The 19,821-nt window shown below is 39.2% G+C and overlaps 2 protein-coding genes across 4 annotated transcripts in view; both read right to left on the reverse strand.

The window, feature by feature from the left end:
- The window catches only part of LOC130921858 (RNA-binding protein 38-like), a 43,693-nt gene extending 36,641 nt beyond the window's left edge, over window positions 1-7,052 (reverse strand). Inside the window, exon 1 of the mRNA XM_057846189.1 lies at window positions 6,647-7,052. Within this exon, the coding sequence (XP_057702172.1) occupies window positions 6,647-6,859 (213 nt within the window). The 5' untranslated portion in view covers window positions 6,860-7,052. The remainder of the gene's footprint in view (window positions 1-6,646) is intronic.
- Window positions 7,053-9,256: 2,204 nt separating this feature from the next.
- Window positions 9,257-19,117, reverse strand: rae1 (ribonucleic acid export 1). 3 transcript variants are annotated; one of them, XM_057846041.1, is made up of 13 exons: window positions 18,990-19,117; window positions 18,419-18,537; window positions 18,215-18,319; window positions 18,035-18,127; window positions 17,870-17,956; window positions 16,719-16,805; window positions 16,572-16,643; window positions 16,369-16,476; window positions 11,778-11,884; window positions 11,546-11,621; window positions 11,153-11,347; window positions 10,944-11,029; window positions 9,258-10,281 (listed from the first exon to the last, which is right to left on the reverse strand). In XM_057846041.1, coding segments are annotated over exons 2-13 (1,107 nt in total). In that variant the 5' UTR covers window positions 18,509-18,537; window positions 18,990-19,117; the 3' UTR covers window positions 9,258-10,280. The 3 variants fall into 3 exon arrangements, with proteins under 3 accessions (XP_057702025.1, XP_057702024.1, XP_057702023.1); XM_057846042.1 differs by lacking the exon at window positions 18,419-18,537 and having other exon boundaries at window positions 9,257-10,281; window positions 18,990-19,094; XM_057846040.1 differs by lacking the exon at window positions 9,258-10,281 and having other exon boundaries at window positions 10,940-11,029.
- Between the last annotated feature and the right edge of the window lie 704 nt (window positions 19,118-19,821).

The following is a 19,821-nucleotide window of genomic DNA, read 5'->3' on the forward strand; positions in this document are numbered from 1 at the left end:
GCGTCAATGGAATCCAAGTACATTGGCATCAATAGAATGAACAAACAATGAAGAAATGCCATTGGAAATTAATGGGAAGTTTGGACGTCCATGGACGTCAATGGCATCACCCTCCATAAGCGGCAATGCAATCGGGGACATTTGGGGGAAACGTCCTATTGATATCTAGTCATTTTCTGTTGATTTGGGGAAAAAAAAAAAATTCCCATTGAAAATGAATGGGAAAAATTTTGGACGTCCATGGACGTCAATGGTATCAACTTACATAAGCGTCAATGGAATCCAAGTACATTGGCATCAATAGAATGAACAAACATGAAGAAATGCCATTGGAAATGAATGGGAAGTTTGGACGTCCCTGGACGTCAATGGCATCACCCTCCATAAGCAGCAATGCAATCGGGCACATTTGGGGGAAACGTCCTATTGATATCTAGTCATTTTCTGTTGATTTGGGGAAAAAAAAAAAATTCCCATTGAAAATGAATGGGAAAAATTTTGGACGTCCATGGACGTCAATGGTATCAACTTACATAAGCGTCAATGGAATCCAAGTACATTGGCATCAATAGAATGAACAAACATGAAGAAATGCCATTGGGATTTAATGGGAAGTTTGGACGTCCCTGGATGTCAATGGCATCACCCTCCATAAGCAGCAATGCAATTGGGGACATTTGGGGGACACGTCCTATTGATATCTAGTCATTTTCTGTTGATTTGGGGTAATTTTGTTTTTTCCCCATTGAAAATGAATGGGAAAAATTTTGGACGTCCATGGCAGTCAATGGCATCGACATCCATATAATCAATTGAATCCAAGTACATTGGCATCAGTAGATTTGACATGCATGGCCGTCAATGGCATCAATGCAATGTAAATTCCATTGGAAATCCCATTGGAAGTGAATGGGACTTTTCCCATTCGAAATGAATGGGATAGTTTTTGGCAAATTTCCGAGGAAGCGTAATTTTTTTCCAAATTCTGTATACAACTTTTATGCCCCTCACCGTCCCGGAATTTTTGATGCCCAAATTATGTGATTTGGTCAAAAATTGTAGGACTAGATACATTTTGAAACTTTTTTTTTTTTCACGGAAAATTGCCGTTTACGGACGAATGGAAAAATTTTCGGGGCCATTTGTAAAGTTTCCTGTGTCACGCGAAAATTCCGGTCGTGCCGATACTTGAACGGTGCCGATCGGTCTAACGGTTCGGGCTGTGAAGCGCGCGTTTTTTTTCCATTCAAAATGAATAGGAAAGTTTTTGGCAAATTTCCGGGGAACCGTAAATTTTTGCCAAATTCTGTATACAACTTTTATGCCCCTCACCGTCCCGGAATTTTTGATGCCCAAATTATGTGATTTGGTCAAAAATTGTAGGACTAGATACATTTTGAAACTTTTTTTATTTTTCGGAAAATTGCCGTTTACGGGCGAACGGAAAATTTTTCGTGGCGGTTTGAAAAATTCCCATCGTCACGCGAAAATTCCGGTCGTGCCGATACTTGAACTGTGCCGATCGGTGCTACGGTTTGGGCTGTGCGTTGGCTCAAAAAAACGCGGAGAATAAGATGAATAAATAATAAGTACAACTAGAAACTGCAATTTCGGGAGAAATTACACCTTGGTCTTTCCTCTGTGGAGATACAAATCTTAGCCCCACTCAGGTCTATCAATAGAATGGACCATAATGCCAGTCAATGGCACTAAACAAAGTAAAAGCCATTAGAAAAGATTGGGAGAATTGGACGTCCATGGCCGTCAATGGCATCACCCTCCATAAGCGGCAATCCAATCAGGGACATTTGGGGGACACGTCCTAATGATATCTAGTCATTTTCTGTTGATTTGGGGAAAAAAAAAAAATTCCCATTGAAAATGAATGGGAAAAATTTTGGACGTCCATGGACGTCAATGGTATCAATTTACATAAGCGTCAATGGAATCCAAGTACATTGGCATCAATAGAATGAACAAACATGAAGAAATGCCATTGGAAATGAATGGGAAGTTTGGACGTCCGTGGCCGTCAATGGCATCACCCTCCATAAGAGGCAATGCAATCGGGGACATTTGGGGGACACGTCCTATTGATATCTAGTCATTTTCTGTTGATTTGGGGAAAAAAAAAAAATTCCCATTGAAAATGAATGGGAAAAATTTTGGACGTCCATGGACGTCAATGGTATCAACTTAGATAAGCGTCAATGGAATCCAAGTACATTGGCATCAATAGAATGAACAAACATGAAGAAATGCCATTGGGATTTAATGGGAAGTTTGGACGTCCATGAACGTCAATGGCATCACCCTCCATAAGCGGCAATGCAATCGGGGACATTTGGGGGACACGTCCTAATGATATCTAGTCATTTTCTGTTGATTTGGGGAAAAAAAAAAAATTTCCCATTGAAAATGAATGGGAAAAATTTTGGACGTCTATGGACGTCAATGGTATCAACTTACATAAGCGTCAATGGAATCTAAGTACATTGGCATCAATAGAATGAACAAACATGAAAAAATGCCATTGGAATAAATGGGAAGTTTGGACGTCCCTGGACGTCAATGGCATCACCCTCCATAAGCAGCAATGCAATTGGGGACATTTGGGGGACACGTCCTATTGATATCTAGTCATTTTCTGTTGATTTGGGGAAAAAAAAAAATTTCCCATTGAAAATGAATGGGTAAAATTTTGGACGTCCATGGACGTCAATGGCAGCACCCCCCATAAGCGTCAATGGAGTTGGGGACGTTTGGGGTATACGTCCTATTGATATCTGGTCATTTTCTGTTGATTTAGAAAATGTAGTTTTTTCCCCATTGAAAATGAATGGGAAAAATTTTGGACGTCCATGTAAGTCAATGGCGGCACCCTTCATAAGCGTCAATGGAATTGGGGAAGTTTGGGGGACACGTCCTATTGATATCTGGTCATTTTCTGTTGATTTGGGGTAATTTTGTTTTTTCCCCATTGAAAATGAATGGGAAAAATTTTGGACGTCCATGGCCGTCAATGGCATCGACATCCATACAGTCAATTGAATCCAAGTACATTGGCATCAGTAGATTCGACATGCATGGCCGTCAATGGCATCAATGCAATGTAAATTCCATTGGAAATCCCATTGGAAGTGAATGGGACTTTTCCCATTTGAAATGAATGGGATAGTTTTTGGCAAATTTCCAATGAAGCGTAATTTTTTTCCAAATTCTGTATACAACTTTTATGCCCCTCACCGTCCCGGAATTTTTGATGCCCAAATTATGTGATTTGGTCAAAAATTGTAGGACTAGATACATTTTGAAACTTTTTTTTTTTTCACGGAAAATTGCCGTTTACGGACGAACGGAAAAATTTTCGGGGCCATTTGTAAAGTTTCCTGTGTCACGCGAAAATTCCGGTCGTGCCGATACTTGAACGGTGCCGATCGGTCTAACGGTTCGGGCTGTGAAGCGCGCGTTTTTTTTCCATTCAAAATGAATAGGAAAGTTTTTGGCAAATTTCCAGGGAACCGTAAATTTTTGCCAAATTCTGTATACAACTTTTATGCCCCTCACCGTCCCGGAATTTTTGATGCCCAAATTATGTGATTTGGTCAAAAATTGTAGGACTAGATACATTTTTAAACTTTTTTTATTTTTCGGAAAATTGCCGTTTACGGGCGAACGGAAAATTTTTCGTGGCGGTTTGAAAAATTCCCATCGTCACGCGAGAATTCCGGTCGTGCCGATACTTCAACGGTGCCGATCGGTGCTACGGTTTGGGCTGTGCGTTGGCTCAAAAAAACGCGGAGAATAAGATGAATAATAATAAGTACAATAAAGTTGTAGAATATCATTACCTTGTTCTTTCCTTTGGAAAGACCAAGGTAATAAAGTTGCACAATAACAATACCTTGTTCTTTCTTTCAGAAAGACCAAGGTAATAAAGTTGCACAATAACAATACCTTGTTCTTTCTTTCAGAAAGACCAAGGTAATAAGTACAATAAAGTTGCACAATAACAATACCTTGTTCTTTCTTTCAGAAAGACCAAGGTAATAATAATAAAATAATAAAAAGTACAATAAAGTTGTACAACAACATAACCTTGTTCTTTCCCTTGGAAAGACCAAGGTAATAATAATAATAAAAAGTACAATAAAGTTGTACAACAACATAACCTTGTTCTTTCCCTTGGAAAGACCAAGGTAATAATAAAAATAAAAATAAGTACGATAAAGTTGCACAACAACATAACCTTGTTCTTTCCCTTGGAAAGACCAAGGTAATAATAATAATAATAATAATAATAATAATAAAACCCAGGAATCACAATAGGTTACCTTAAAAAAAAACATTGTCACCTGCATGTCCATACTGTTCAGTTATGGATGTGTTCCAAGTCAAAATCAAATCAACTTTTATTTGTTTAGACCAAATCACAACAACAATTATCTCAAGGAGAAAACAAAACATGTTTTAAGGTGCAGTAGCCCTACGCTGGATTTTGACCTACTTGAGCATTGCAGCTTGTTTTTTTGTTTTTTTTCTTTCTGCCCCGCCAGGTACGGCTAATGCCCACCCACACCTGGCATCCTGGTAACACCACTGGTTATTGCCATCGTTGACGAAAACAACACTGCTTCACTGAATACACTGAATACATCTAATTCACATTCTGATTCTTAAAATACATGCGAAGCCCTTAGTTATTGTTTCAATTTCAGCCCGCAGCAGCATGGGCACACCCGCTGAAATATGGATCTAAGCAGGGTAATAATTAAGGAGCTTATCCAATTAGGTATGTCATATTAAGGCGCTTGTCTTCGTCCGCCCCCTCCTTTCTCCCTGCTGGCATTACACAAGTCCTTCTGTTTTGATTGCCATGTTCTGCCAACTCGGTGGCTTCAGTCGGCTCATTGATTAGACCAAACTGGGTACGAATGTAGGCCACGGCTATCATTGTTTTCAAGGGTATTTTAAAGCGCAGCAAGGCCGCCAAAAGCCCGCTTCGGCGTCTGTGTTGTAAACACACAGGAAGGAACCAAGCTTTGTTTACACTGTGTGGAGCCTTGCTGTGGGGGTCCCACTAATCCACTTCTGAAGTGTGTTTGGATAAAAGGTGAGCTCAGCTTTGGGGCACTCCGCCCAGCCCCTTTCTACTGGTTTATACCCACCGCCCCCAAACCGAACAAGCAGTTTGACTTCTGCTGGTCAACTAACTGCGCACATGGGTGACAACACGCACATGCAGACCAACCTAGCCTGTTTAACCAGACACACCGGTCCCCGCGCTCAACCGTTAGCGACAAGACTTGTAGGACAGTTTTCTCCAGTTTAGTAGTTGATGTGTAAACACCAAGTGATTGTCTTCCATACTGCCTGTAAACATAACACACACATAACCGTTTTCCTTTCCTTCTTTGGCTTGACACAACTAGTACTGATGGGTCTTTCCAGAGTTCTGGTAAATATTTGCATTGCTCACATGGCTTCTGTGCTTTGTGTCAAAGGGAGAATGGCCGGTTTTATCTGGCAGGGACGGACGGGATAAGTCACCTATTAGCAATGACTGAGAATGCAAAAGGACACTTTTTGTTCACCGGCTTTTTAAACAATAACATCATGATTTATGTAGCTGACATTTGACGATTTAGGAGGACGCCGCAACTCGATACCTACTAAACTGGCACAAAGTCAATTTATTCCAAAGCAGCCAAGTTTAACTTGTTAGGTCGTGGTGCAGTTGGTAGCTTGAGTTGTCCTGGGACCGAAGGGTCCGCGGTTCGATTCCTGGCCACTATTGAAGTGTCCATGGGCAAGGCACTGAACCCTAATTTGCCGCCAATGGGTTGGCAGCCATTGATGTGTGAGTGAAAGGGTAAATGTGTGCTAATGTAATGCGCTTTGGGCGTTGTAACAATGTAGATAAATGCCCTATATAAGTACATTAACTGCCATAGACGGAGCTGGACGTCCAATCTGTTTTGACTGGGAGATGCTGGCCACGACTGATCACTGTCAAAATAGATTGGACAACTAGCACCATCAATGGCATTGAAAGATTAGCATTCACAGCCAGTGCTTCAGTTCAAATGAACTGGAAGTCTATCACTGTCAATGGCAGCCAATGGGTTAAATGTGAATGAGATAAACTGTGAGCAATGGAGTTCCGTCCATGACAATGGAGGGCACATTGTCCAAGGTCAACCTCTCCCACTGCTGCTGCTCCAAAATAACCATATAAAGGAACTAAGAGCAGACTCTCACATTTTTAAGCCATAAGCCGGGTTGCTTAGAGGTGAATGGGGGTGTCTTTAGGGTTAGGGGCAGACGTGTGGAAATATAATCTTCTTAGTTAACTTGTGTGACCCCTCATCTTAATTAAGAAACAAAAATAAGACTATTCTATTATGATCAGGGTATGAAGTCGACAAGATAGTGTGCTTTTCCCAATTTCTGATGGATGATTAGAGAATAAAATAGGTTTAGTAAATTTAAATGTACTTTAAATTTAATCGTGTATTATATATTCCAATAAGCTTACTTAAAATTACTTTTCCGGTAGAGTTGCTAGTACAGTAAGTTTGTTATATGAGGGTAACGTATATAGTCCATCACGGTGAGAAGTGAGTGACTTTTATCTTGTACTTACAAAGCCGTATCCTCTGGATTTGGCTGTCTGCCTGTCCGTTATCACCACAGCCTCGTCAATGTCTCCAAAGGCCTCGAAGTATTTTCTCAGCGAGGCGTCGGTGGTGTGGTAAGGCAGTCCGCCGACGAAGATTTTAGTAAAAGTGGTGTCCTTCTGGAGAGATGTGGGATGCATGGCTTCCAGAGCTCCGTTCATAAACTGATGCAGAAGCATTGGTGAGCCGTCCGAGACACCCGTTGAGTAACCTGACTTAAATAAGCTTTACTGACTGCCCGGCATTAGTGAAATAAATGTTGTAAAATAGTACACAGACGAGATATTCTGCCCGTATAACAACCTGAGAGTAAGCGCCAGCTAATATACTAAAGTGAAGGGAACTACTATCGCGTGTGCAACTGGTCGATTCTTGTACCCACAACGACAAACGAGAAGCGAGTGTTTATATACGCCTGGGATGTGGCCCGCCCCCTTGCAACTCTTAGCCAATCATATTAGCGCGTAGTTGCCAACTTTTTTTGTGTTGACCCTAATCGCCCCGCCCACTCAGAACCGCCGTGGCACCTGTCCTTTGTTTTACTGACACTTCAAGGAACTTGAACAAAAAATTGACGTCTTCTCCTTTTTAGTTTAAATTTACTTCATTTGTTTTGTCTCTTTACAAAGAAAAACACACCAATACACAATGACAATTGCATCAACTTTAGAATCCCAAATATAAACATTTTCAAAACAACTAACAAAACAAAGCAACTGTTCATAAAGCTAACATTCACTAACCACGAACTTTTTCAGTCATTCATCTTCTGAGCCGCTTATCCTCACAAGGGTCGCGGGGGTGCTGGAGCCTATCCCATATAGGAGGTAGGTCTGCACAATATATCGTTTGAACATCGCCATCGCAATGTGTGCACGCGCAATAGTCCTATCGCAGGACGTGCAATTGTTTTTTTTGTTTTCCTTCATAACAGTAGCCAAAAATTGTACTCAAGTAAGAGTAGCGTTACTTCAAAAAAATATTACTCAAGTTAACGTAGTCATCATCCAAAAAATGTACTCAAGTACAAGTAAAAAAGTGTTTTGTAAAAAAGAAAAAAAAAACCTCATGTAATGAGTAACATTGTGAGTAACTGCTTGCAATGTTTGATTTTTATCATTATTATTTTTTAAATGTTTTCTCAGCACATGCAACAAAAAATTATTCTCTTTACGGTGCTTTAAAGACGACGTGCTTGGCGTGATAGAAGAACGGCAAGCTTGAGTCTAATATAATGGTGGTATAATGATGTCTTGTGATTTTTTTTTTTTTGCGACATCTCATTGGTGAAACTGGTGCAGCTACTGTTGGTATCGCTGACAAAAATAAAGTCACTATGTAGAATAAAGAGGAAAATGTAATGACTCTAGTGTAGTCCAAAGTAGCAGCGTAAGAGTAGTGTTTCTTCACGAATCTACTCAAGTAAAAAGTGCATTTTTCTCAAAAAGTGACTCAAGTAAATGTAACGTGTTACTACCTACCTCTGCCTTTTATATACAGCAGTCTTCATCAAGCAAATCTTCACAAATTAAACCCCTTAGCCTGGAATAAATGGTATTTTATGACTACAATGCAGTTTTAATTTCGCAATATATATCGCAAACCCCTAAAAAGTTGCAATGTCAATTTTTTCCAATATCGTTCAGCCCTGGTAGGCGGGGTACACCCTGAATTAGTTGTTAGCCAACCGCAGAACTACTAACTCAATTTTTAGAAATAAACATTAATATTGCCTTATAAATTAATGAGTTGGCAACCAGTCCAGCAAGTGTACCCCACTTCTCAATCCCTAATAAAACAAGTGTAAAGGAAATAAAAGGTCTGAGAGTTTCACTTTTTGTCTAAGTAGCAGTATTCCACTTTTTGTAGGGTCTAACTCTAAGCCTTGCTTCGTGCGCAGCTTTAACCCGTTATTGAGATAATTATTATTTTTGGTATAGAAAAAAAAAACAAAAAAAAACAAGCTGAACTCCATAAAGACCTGTTGTCCACATAAGTGGACTAGGGCCGCAACGATTAATCAATTAACTCGAGTTATTGGAGAACAAAAGCTTCAAATCAAATTTAGCTGCCTCAAAGAGCCGTTTAATTAGAGTGGTGTTGTCATGGTTTGTTTTGAAAGTGTTTCCATTTAGTATTATTGATTTGGGTAGATATACTGCCTTCTAGTGGCAACAGTGAATATAACATAACTCATTTAACATGGCTGAATCCAGCTGCTTCCTGTTACGACCAACATAAGTTAGAGTGGTGTTGTTATGGTTTGTTTTGAAAGGGTTTGCATTTAGTATTATTAGTCAGGCCACAAAACGGTTCCTCTTAGTTTCCTGTATCTGCAGTTGTCCAAAACATTGCACAACAGGTATTATTTTGCTATATATTGTTATTTTTGTCCTATTTTAAAAGTGTCAGCAATATACCCACCGTTAAAAATATTTCTTTGCAATAATTTTGTCCTGGCCATAAAATTTTAAACTGAATTTGCAGGGTTTACAGAAAAAAAATCCAGGGCCAGATTTAGATTTTTTAATGAATACATAAAGTTATACATTAGAAAGTAAAATAAAATCTTAATAAAAATCAACAAAAACAAATACACTGTGGTTATGGCCGTGAATAAAACTCAAAATATTTTTTTTTCCAATTTAAATTCCATAGAACACATTGCTTGCCGTTGACGGCGATAGACGTCCAGTTCGTTTAAACTGGGAAATCCAGCTCATCTTTCGACAAATGATCGTTGCCATCCCTCCAGTCAAAATGGTTGGAGTGCCCTAGAAAGGGTTAAACACTGAAGGGTCTGCACTGAACTGATGGTTTACATTTAACACCAAAGAGGCAAGTGGTGTAAGAAAGTGGTGCCAGTTGCTCTCATGCACTTTTGAGATGAGTCAGTGAAGTGCAGCCTCAGAAAAATCTTCCCACCCTTAGCGACTTGAGTCCCACTGCTAAGTACCAAGGGTCAAACTCACAGTGATGTGAAACTCTAATACCCTCAATAAAATGGCATTTAATTCACACCTTGTGCTCCAAGACCTAACTCACTTTTCGCACATGGCCTTTGTTACTCCCCCATGACAACCCCCTCCCCACTTTCACAGATATGCATCACCAGGTTAAAAGGATTCAACTTGTATGAACAATCTTTGATCTAGTTTATTCCTCAGATCTTTGACCTCAATTGACACCTACAGTTAACAGCTACAAAGACAACCTACTCCACCTACTGGACAATGTGGTTAAAACAAGTATACAAGATGAACAGACAAAAATGCAATTTTCTTAACGCATGTGCACTGACGTCTTTATTGTACATTTTAATTCAATTTAGAGCTAAACCACAGAGTAACAAATAAAAAAATGGACAGTCTTTTGAGAGGTGTAAAAAAAAGGACACAAAAGAAAACCATTCCCAGATGTTCCATGTTTTTAAACTTACACAAGTTTGCCCTCACTATTGGTCCAGGATGGAGGTCGCATCACAGCAGCTGGTCCATGCATTTGACGAAAAGGAGTCTCTCTTGAGCGTATACATACACAGAAGCAAAAAGCATCTGGTTGTCTTGTGTCTCCACACCAGATGCGACTTGGCACGAAGAATCTAAAGAAAGCAGAGGAGGCAGTCCGTGAAAAAGAACAGTTTATTGGGTGTTTATTACTTTGCAAGTGATGCCACATTTGGCACAAGATAAATAGCACAAAAATAGTAGTCAATTCACAGCCAATCCTTTAAGTAGTGATGAGGTGAAGGGATCTAATGTGTTTTTGATTAGAGGAGGTGATTTATTTTCAAGTATATTTTATTTTTTGTGTACATTATATTGTACAGTTCGTTATAAATGTATTTGCTTTCATTGTCTTTGTTTTTAATCTGCTGTCTAATGCAAGGTCAACATCGCTAGAGAGAACTTGTTTGCCTTACCTGATAAATACATTCATTTCAATTTTTTGATAAATAATTGTTTTCTTATATAGCCTAAGAACATTTGACACAATCCTTACTGCAAAGAAAGCTACAAAAGCCTGCAGGCTGTAATTCCAGCCCACGCATTGTAAATGCAGCTGGTATCAAGCAGACATCACACAAGCCATCAAAGATATTGAGTCACTTGTGTATAGCACTACTCCCACTGAATCAGTTTGCTAAAAATCTCTGCTTCATAGAGGAAGTGGCTTGGAATCAGTGGTTGCGAAGGCGAAGCGAGGATCCCGTTTGGTGAACACGATTTCCCGGCTAATGGACAGTCGAGGCCTGCGTCTCACCATTTCTTGTTCCGAGGCTTCAGCTCCTCTGCAGAATTCCTCAAGAAAATGTAGTTCTTCTTTTGGGAGTTGAAGTACTCGTGGCCCTGAGGAAATCAGACGGCTTGATTCATGACCTCAATGCTCTTCTATTAGTCACAACATAAAGCTTTGCAGTCTACTCAAACAAACCCGTTGAAAATTTGTCGATCAGGTTCAAGACAGCTTACCTTCGACCAGTCGTAGCTGGAAGCATATGCAAAGATGTTGCCATTGTGGTTAAAGCAGCAGGCTGTTATGGGCTGATCAAGCTGCTCCGACGTCTTCAACTTTGTGCGGGCGTCTTTGTCCCAAAAACTGAAGCGACCATCTGAGCCGACAGTTGCCAAAGTTCCATGGACGGGATGGAAGGAGATGGCGTTGACCTGGTTAAGAAGGTTAAAAACAATGATTCGTTGAGGTTTGTTAGTGTAGGCAAAATATGAACAAGATATTGACATTGTCAGAGAAGGATGATTAGATTTCAAAGGTAAGGTCCCTTGGCTGTTTATTCCAGCTGTGAAGTAAGTTTTGGTTGCAATCTTGTGAAGTATAGTCAAATATAGTCAAGATTTAAGTCTTACGGCGTAAATGTCCTGTGGCGTTGCTGTGTTGGTTCCATTAGATCTGTGGCACTTGAAGGTGAAGTTGTCTTTGGCTCTGCCCCCCCCCCCCCAAAAAAAAAACGGTAAACATTCAAGTCACTGGTTTGCACATTAGACAGCTTTACTATTAATGCTGAAGTTAATTGATGGTAATAGAAATTCATGAAATATTATTGTAAAAGAGACAAAAAACTTCGGTTTAAATGCTTACGGGTTGGGAGGGTTTATATAGTGGATGGCAACACGTCCCTCAATGCTTCCCAGTGCAAAGCCCGTTGGCTTGTTCTGCTTGTCTTTGAATATGGCCACACAGCGGCTCTACAAGTCATAACGGGAAAAGTGACTTAAAGGTTTGATCAAATACATCGCAGTAGAAAGAATGTTAAACAACTAAAAAAAGAGAAAAAAACAATTGGAATTTTTCTGCAGTCTAAGGTGGAGAAAAACACATGTAAAAATCTTTTTTTCTCCAGCAAATAGACAAAGTTGCTGTTAACAGACATTTTAAACGCCATAACTTATAGCGAATCAAATGTATTTCAGAAGGTCCGCCATTGCTCGTGACGTAAGTTATACCCACAATTTCCTAGGCTATTATGATAGCAATATTGTTTCGTTGTCGTCACTTCAAGTTGTGTGAACGCAGATTTTGCCTGAAAAACGTATATCAAGAAAAAGAGAATGTTGCGTATTTTGTTTCTGTAGGTTGGTCAGTGTTGCTGTTAGGAGTGGGAACCTCTTGTTACCTCACGATACGATACAATTTGCGATACAAAGCTCACAACGATGATCTGACGATGTGGCGATACGACGATTATCGATACATTGGTCAGGAAATCATTTTAGGATATTCTACAAACAACTAAAAAACAGAAAAACAAGCTTCTGCTGGGAATTGGAATGAGTTTATCACTAGTAGACGTCCAATCCATTTGAACTGGGAGGGTTGGGAGGGACCCTCCCACTTTAAACAGATTGTACGTCTATGGCCGTCAGTGGCAGCCAATACCAGGCAATGAGATATTTTTGGGCCATTTAAGGTCATTTACCTGTTGATTTTCAGTTACTTCCTGTTGATTTTGGGGTATTTTATGGGTAACTTCCTTTTTATTTTGAGTTAGAGAACAGGAACTGACCTAGGAATCACCAGAATGAATAGGCAGTGACTCAAACTCAACAGGAAATGACCTGTAAATTAAGAGCAAGCGACCTGTAAATACCCCGAATATCGGACAGAATGACTGCGAATGCTCTGGTTGCGAATTAGTGCAGCAACGGTTAATCGATTGAGTATTCGATTAGAAAAAAAGATTCAAATTAAATTTTGGTGCTTCGAGTATTCGTTTAATTAAAGTGGCGTTGTAATTGTTTTGAAAGTGTTTGCATTTATTTTTATTGATTTGGGTGGATACACGGGCCTCTAGTCTACCTCATTTCACATTGCTGAAACCATCTGCTCCCTGTTAAGTTTTTGTTTGAGCTAATGATTTTTTTTTTTATGTATTCGTAATTTAGTTTAAGGGTATATTTAGCCATTTTTTCAGGGTCCCCCCAGGATTGATAAATCTAAATTCAAGACTTTTAAGACCTTTTTTAATGCCATTTCAACTGAAAATTAATACTTTTCTCGCACCCATTATTTAGATAATATTGAATCGTATTAAAAAAATAAAGCACTGAACATCAAATTTAACCTCAATTACTAAGTGTGTTTGACAAAAGAATGCACATTTATTGAAGATACAATCAAAACACATTTAAATATAAGGTCTTTCAGAATTTTTTTTCCCAGGATAAAATGGATTTTACACTGGTATTGTAAAGCAACTTCAGAAATTACATTTGCAATACAACAGGTTTCCCTTTTAAGAGGACCTAGTCAAGGTGGTAGGTAGGTGATTGTCAAGTTGGCCACCTTAACTGTAAAGTGCTTGCAATTGGCAGTGAAAGTTTAAAAAACAGCCACTAAATGGCAGTAGTTTACCATTAATTACCACAAAATAAAAAAGCTATACATGACCATTTCCCTTGGTAATCGTTTTTTCCTTATCACATTACAAGAAGTATACAAAACACATGTTAATCCTTTGTTAGCTATTGAAGACATTTCTTTAATCAGATAGAGAAAATCCATACTCTTATTTAATCAAGAAAAACATTTAAATATACCAGGAGGTGTTTTACGATCACCTACATTATAATTTGTCTAACACCATGCCATGTTATTCAGATCAACGTTACCCCGCACTCGTTCCAATAATAGACAGTGTCAACCTTGTTGTGTATCTGAGAGTGATGGTAAAATCTACGACTCTAGTTTATCCATGCTAAGGCTAGTGCACTTGCCAATACCCCATTGAACATGGCTAACTCTTGAGTTAAAACTGCGAAATTTACATTCAATCGAAAGGCAAACCGTGCAGAAATACATTATTGCATCTAACACATTTTAATTGGAGAAATTGGCAACTTACTTTGAAATGTTAAGCAGGTCCACTGCCTTCGCATGACCCATAAACTGCGACCTAAAGTATCTGGATGAGACTTGGTCGCCGATCCAATACCTCACATGCTGGTCCAACTGTTTGGACTTGGTTGTCTTGTTGAGGCTTTCGTCGAACATAACAACTAAGGCATCTGAGCAGTTCCTTGCGTTAGCACACAGTACTGTGCGATTGCCTGCTGTTGTGATGTTGATGCTAATGATGCTAACGGCGCGCACGCTCGAGGTGCAGGGCATCGTAAAAATTCTACGTGTCACCTTCGTTATGGATTAAAAAAAACAAAACAAAAAAACTTTGTCACGGATATAATTTAGGTTGCACTGAGATGTTCTTGAAAATTAAAACCACGGTGAAAAAATTCCAGACTTACGACAGCTAATTTAATACTTTTAATACCTTTAATAATGGAAAATTAATTCTATGCTTTTTTAACACTTTTAATAACCCGCGGGTATCGTTTTTTGTGGGAATATGTGTCTGAGCCATTTGTTAAGAGCATTGTAAAAAAAGCGTTAGCATTTTATAGCATTTAAGCTAGCGGACTTTTGCTATGTTAGTTAGCCAATTGTTCTTTTGTTGTACATAGATCCTCTTTTTTTTATATACCGTGTGAGGTTCAGCTCAGGTATTTAAATTTTTTATGTTCCTTATCCGATTACTTGAATATTTGAACTAAACAGTTAATCGAATAATCGACTACTAAAATAATCGATAGCTGCAGCTCTATTTCGAATGAATGAACGTTACCAGTCTAAATGGATTGGGCGTCGAGCACCGTCAATGGCAGCCTTAGAGTTACCTGAGACACTATTATGGTGGAAGATTTTGGTGGCAACTTGTTGGTCCCTTTTGCCACTTTTTTAAAACGATATCTCGATTCTTGGCAGGAGCATATCGATAACCTTTTAGAATACAAAGTATCACGATATATCACCATTTCGATATTTTGTCACACCCCTAGTTGCTGTAGTTTGGTTCAGTATTAAAATAAATAAATAAATAATTAAATAAATAAGAAAAGAAAAGGATGATTTGTCCCCACATTGATTCTTCTCCCAATGAAAACTCTAAATCTTAGTTCGGCACAGACTTTTTGCCTCCAGTCCTTTAGATCTTATTAAAATATAAATATATTTATACCTAAAAATGCCATTACGCTTGATAACACACATCACTTAAAAGTTAGGATTTTTTCCCACCTGTTTCAATTGAATTTCTATTTGTGTCAAGCCATTTTTAAGTTCTAGTTAAGTTTTACGCTACTCTAAACTGTAAGTCCTGATAGGATTTTGTGTTTTTGCAGTGTTCAAGATAATTGTATGATACAGGCTGTATTGGAGCACATTAGGGACCAGTGCTACTTGGTGTTTTATCCAGCAATGACTACTAAGCTAAAATTGATAGTTAGCATGATTAAGTTTTTATTTTACACCCTCATCACTCCACAATGCTATGTTATGTTAAAGCCTGTATGTAAGACACGTTAGCCACGCATCGAAAGTGGTCATAATTAATAGAAACCTAGCCCTCCGCAGGGCTAACGTTGCGTGAGCTAGTGACTCAGACAGTAACGTTAATCTTATTTTTTAGCGCTTAGCGCTCTTTATTAGCGCTTAGCGCTCTACTGCTTTAAGATGGCCGCTGTTTATTACCGCTGCCCAGATGCGGCCGAGTCTATCATAGTGCATCTAGTTCAACATACATGTGATCTCTATGAGACTCCTCAGATGCTACCTGCTACCAACTTAACATCACGCGGGCTAGTTTTTAGCAACGTCGGCGTAGTTTGGAGCGGCTGTCGGCTGCGGAAATGTTTTATATATTTTTTTATTGCTTCTTCCTCTACGCACGTGATGTCAGCGCGTTGTCCCGCATTAAAAGTAGTCCGAGCGAAACGTGATGCTTAGAGCTGTCAAAATAAACGATTACTCGAGGTGAATAAAATTACTCGGATCAGTTTTTAAACTCGAGTTACTCGAGTTGCTCGAGTATTCGTTTCAGCTCTAATTCTGACACATCCTGGCCAGTATTCCGTAAGATACCTCATGCAAAAATGAATGTGGGTAGAACCAATGTCACATTTGTTTCAAAATGGAAAGCCTATGAGTTGTCATTTTCCGTGTTTAAACATTATCTTCTTCTGTTATCATAGTTCTAAAAATCTCATGATTTGCATATTTACATTCTTTGAGCATCCATCTTTTATATGAAGGTCATTTATACTAGGACGTGTCTGTTCTCTTAAATATTCATAGTTTGAGAGTGAATACATGTTAATTAAAGAGTAAAAGTACTTACCTGATGTTTAAGAGGAGATTCAACTCTGCGAAATTCAGACGGCTGGTTCTCCAACTGGTACACAATCAGTCCCCGCTCAGCTGTGGACACCACTGCCATCGGATACACCTGCAGAGTCGCATCCAAGATTTTCAGAGTAAACTCACTCAACACATCATCCACAGGCGAGAAAAAAGGCAACATTTTTTGCTGAGGAAACGTACTACATCTGCACAGTAACATCTCTCTGGTAGTTGCAGAGACATCATAGGATTGGGAGAGCGGGTGTCCCAAAACTACAAAACAAACGAGGAGAGCATGTCATAAATGAAATGTTCAAAATGTACTTAGTGCAGATGGAAATGGAGAACCTTCAGTGTTTTGTCCCAGCTTCCTGTCATGACACAGCTGTAGTTAGGTGCTTTTATCCAGTGAATCGACTTGATCGGGCCATCATGCTGTTAAGTGAAATTGATGCACATTTGATTATATTACTAATGTATCTACCGTAATTTCTCAAATATAACGCGCACTTTTCCCCCCCAAAATCACCTTGTAAAATCATGGTGCGCATTATAAACAGGTACATGGATGGAGACAAATATATATATATATATATATATATATATATATATATATATAAACCGATTTTTTCTTTAATTGACACGGCCACGTTGTTGAAGAAACGTATGCAGCGACCCGTTGCCAACCATTACGGTACGTGACGTCACCATTTTGTTTCAGTAATACTTCACTCTAATCGGCCGAATGATTTCGTCTGTGTTAAATTCTGCTTTTTTCACTCTTCATAAAGCACAGAATTTAGTTTCTTGAACTCATTTGAGTCAACGTTTATTGCAGCTCCGCAATAAACCCTCGGGAAACTCAAACCCAAATAACAATAGTTCCTATTGTTACTGTCGTGTTGACAGCGATGAGCTCTCACGGATTTCCGACATACGTTCTCACTTTCATTTTACCGTATCAATCCATGGAAGAAACATTTATTCATCATGATGAAACGAGCAAGTTATACAGTAGCCTTTTAAAAAAAGTCACATCTGTTTTGTTTTCTCCTAGATTCTGGTAAGTTGGAGAAGTTGTCAAATCATATTATTACCGTAAATATTGTCAGTTTATGGTAATGTTTTGTACTACCAATGTGCTATGCTTGTGCTGTGTTTCACCAGTTAGTAAAATGACATTTCTGTATCTGTACACGAGCTCTGTTTTCTTGTATTCTTCTATTTATTGGTGCTAAAATTAGGGTGTGCGTTATAAACAGGTACAATAATTTCCCCTAGATTTTAGAAGTAAATTTGGGGTGCGCATTATACACGGGTGCGCCTTATATTCGGGAAATTACGGTGTGGTTGCAGGACCAAGAGTTAATTCCGATTCAATGCCTAGGGTATATTAAATCAGAGAGCAAAAATTAATAAATAGAGATGGGTCACTTCGACTAAGAAATTTAAATCCAACTTGTAAACATATATTGGATCCAAAGTGCAATCCATATTACCTGTGCAATCTGCATCGCTTGATTACTATTGAGATCCCACATTTTGGCTGTCTTGTCACAGGAAGCTGTGAACACTTTACTCCCATCCTGGATAAAAAGCAAATTTGTTGATGATATTTCAGTTCCTTAATTTCACAAGAAAGTTTCCTTTATGCTAAGACTTACATCACTCCAGCATGTATCAAGCACAGGACCGGTGTGCATTTGTTGAGCTTTGGGGACAGTTTGTCCATTGTCCTGTACCTCCCAACAGCGGACCTTATGACAAACCATACAAAAAAATATTCATAAATAAACAGCTTGCCTTAAAGCACTCACGAAAATGAAACACTCATAACTACTCACGTCGTTAGCCCAGGATCCTCCAATGAGGAAATTCCCCGGCATTGTGGGGGGGCTGAAAGCCAGGCAGCTGATGCTGTCATCAGGTGGAGAAGACACTTCAATATCCTGAAATGCCAAAACAAAACCAGTTTGTCAAACGAACATCGAGTCATCTACAACAGCAACAGAAAAGAAGTCCTTGTATTGTCAGTTTATGTTTTTCACCTTCATGGGATTATGTGTGTCAGTCGTGGCGCTTCCAAAAACGCCAGTTCCCGTCGTTCCAAAACCGGAGTTTGTGCCAAATAAACTCATGGTACATTACCGTAATTCCTGACCTATACCTGGTAAAAGAAATACAGTCACTAGACTCTGTACAATTAAATGGCCTGATCGGGATTGCACTTCACAATTTAGAGAGGTGCCTAAAAACCTGAACGTACTTCCAAACAGATATTCTGTCACGTAATAGTTACACAAAGTGACGAAGTGAGTAAATGACAGAGCTATGGATTTCATTAATACCAGACCACGAGTTTGGCAGTAAGCGCGTTAGCGATAAAGACCAAATATCAACTACGGATATGGCTTCATTATTGCTATCATAATACAAATCTTTTTTAATCGGATGTTAGTGTGATGCTAATGTTGGGAAGTGTTCTGAATTTAGAGCTAGCCGACGTTAGCTAGCTCCGTGTTGGAAATCGTCCCTTCAAACCGGTAAGTGTCCCGTGAGCAACAGCGGTAATAACAGTGTTAATAATATGAATTGGCCGTTGTCCATGAAAATACTTACCTTCAATTTTTTAATCCCTCATTTGGATTTGGAAGGCCGAATATCGGGAATTATTCGGCGCAACAAAAAATGTGGCGCTTGTGTTGCTCCGTGTCGCAGTGTGATGACGTATGAGCACCGGGCGGATGTTGCACTTTGCTGATCTGACACATTGGAGGCAGTGTAGGACAAACATTTTGCCCCAGACCTGCGTTGGTAAATCGGTAAGACACGAAAAAAGGTTACACACATATCTCTGTAACAAGTTAGAGTTGTGTAGAACAGTTTTGCATTTATGACATTTTTCTTAGAGATTTAAAGAAGAAGCCTATTTTGACAAAAGGAGCAGAAAATAAGACATGTTTCAAATAAGGGGTGTGACAAAATATCGAAATGGAGATATATCGTGGACTTTGTAACCCAAAAGGTTATCAATATGCTCCTACTAAGGATCGAGATATCGTTTAAAAAAGGTGCAACAAATAAAAGGAACCAACAAGTTGCTGAATCTTCCACCATAATAGTGACAGTTCACTCTAAGGCTGCCATTGACAGTGCTGGATGCCCAATCCATTTTAGACTGGGAACGTTCGTTCATTCAAAACCAGAGCATTCACAGTCATCCGGTCCGATTTTAGGGGCATTTACAGGTCACTTACTGTTCATTTTAGGGCATTTACAGGTCATTTCCTGTTGAGTTTGAGTCACTGCCTATAAATTTAGGTGATTTCCAGGGTCACTTCCAGGAACTGACCCATAAAATACCCCAAAATCATAGGCGGAGTTTGACTTTTGGGGCAAGGGGGGGCACAACATGTTGATGACCCCGAAACGCAGTGTGAGCAATAAAATT

This window comes from Corythoichthys intestinalis, chromosome 9, assembly GCF_030265065.1.
Source record: "Corythoichthys intestinalis isolate RoL2023-P3 chromosome 9, ASM3026506v1, whole genome shotgun sequence".
Classification (NCBI taxonomy): domain Eukaryota; kingdom Metazoa; phylum Chordata; class Actinopteri; order Syngnathiformes; family Syngnathidae; genus Corythoichthys; species Corythoichthys intestinalis.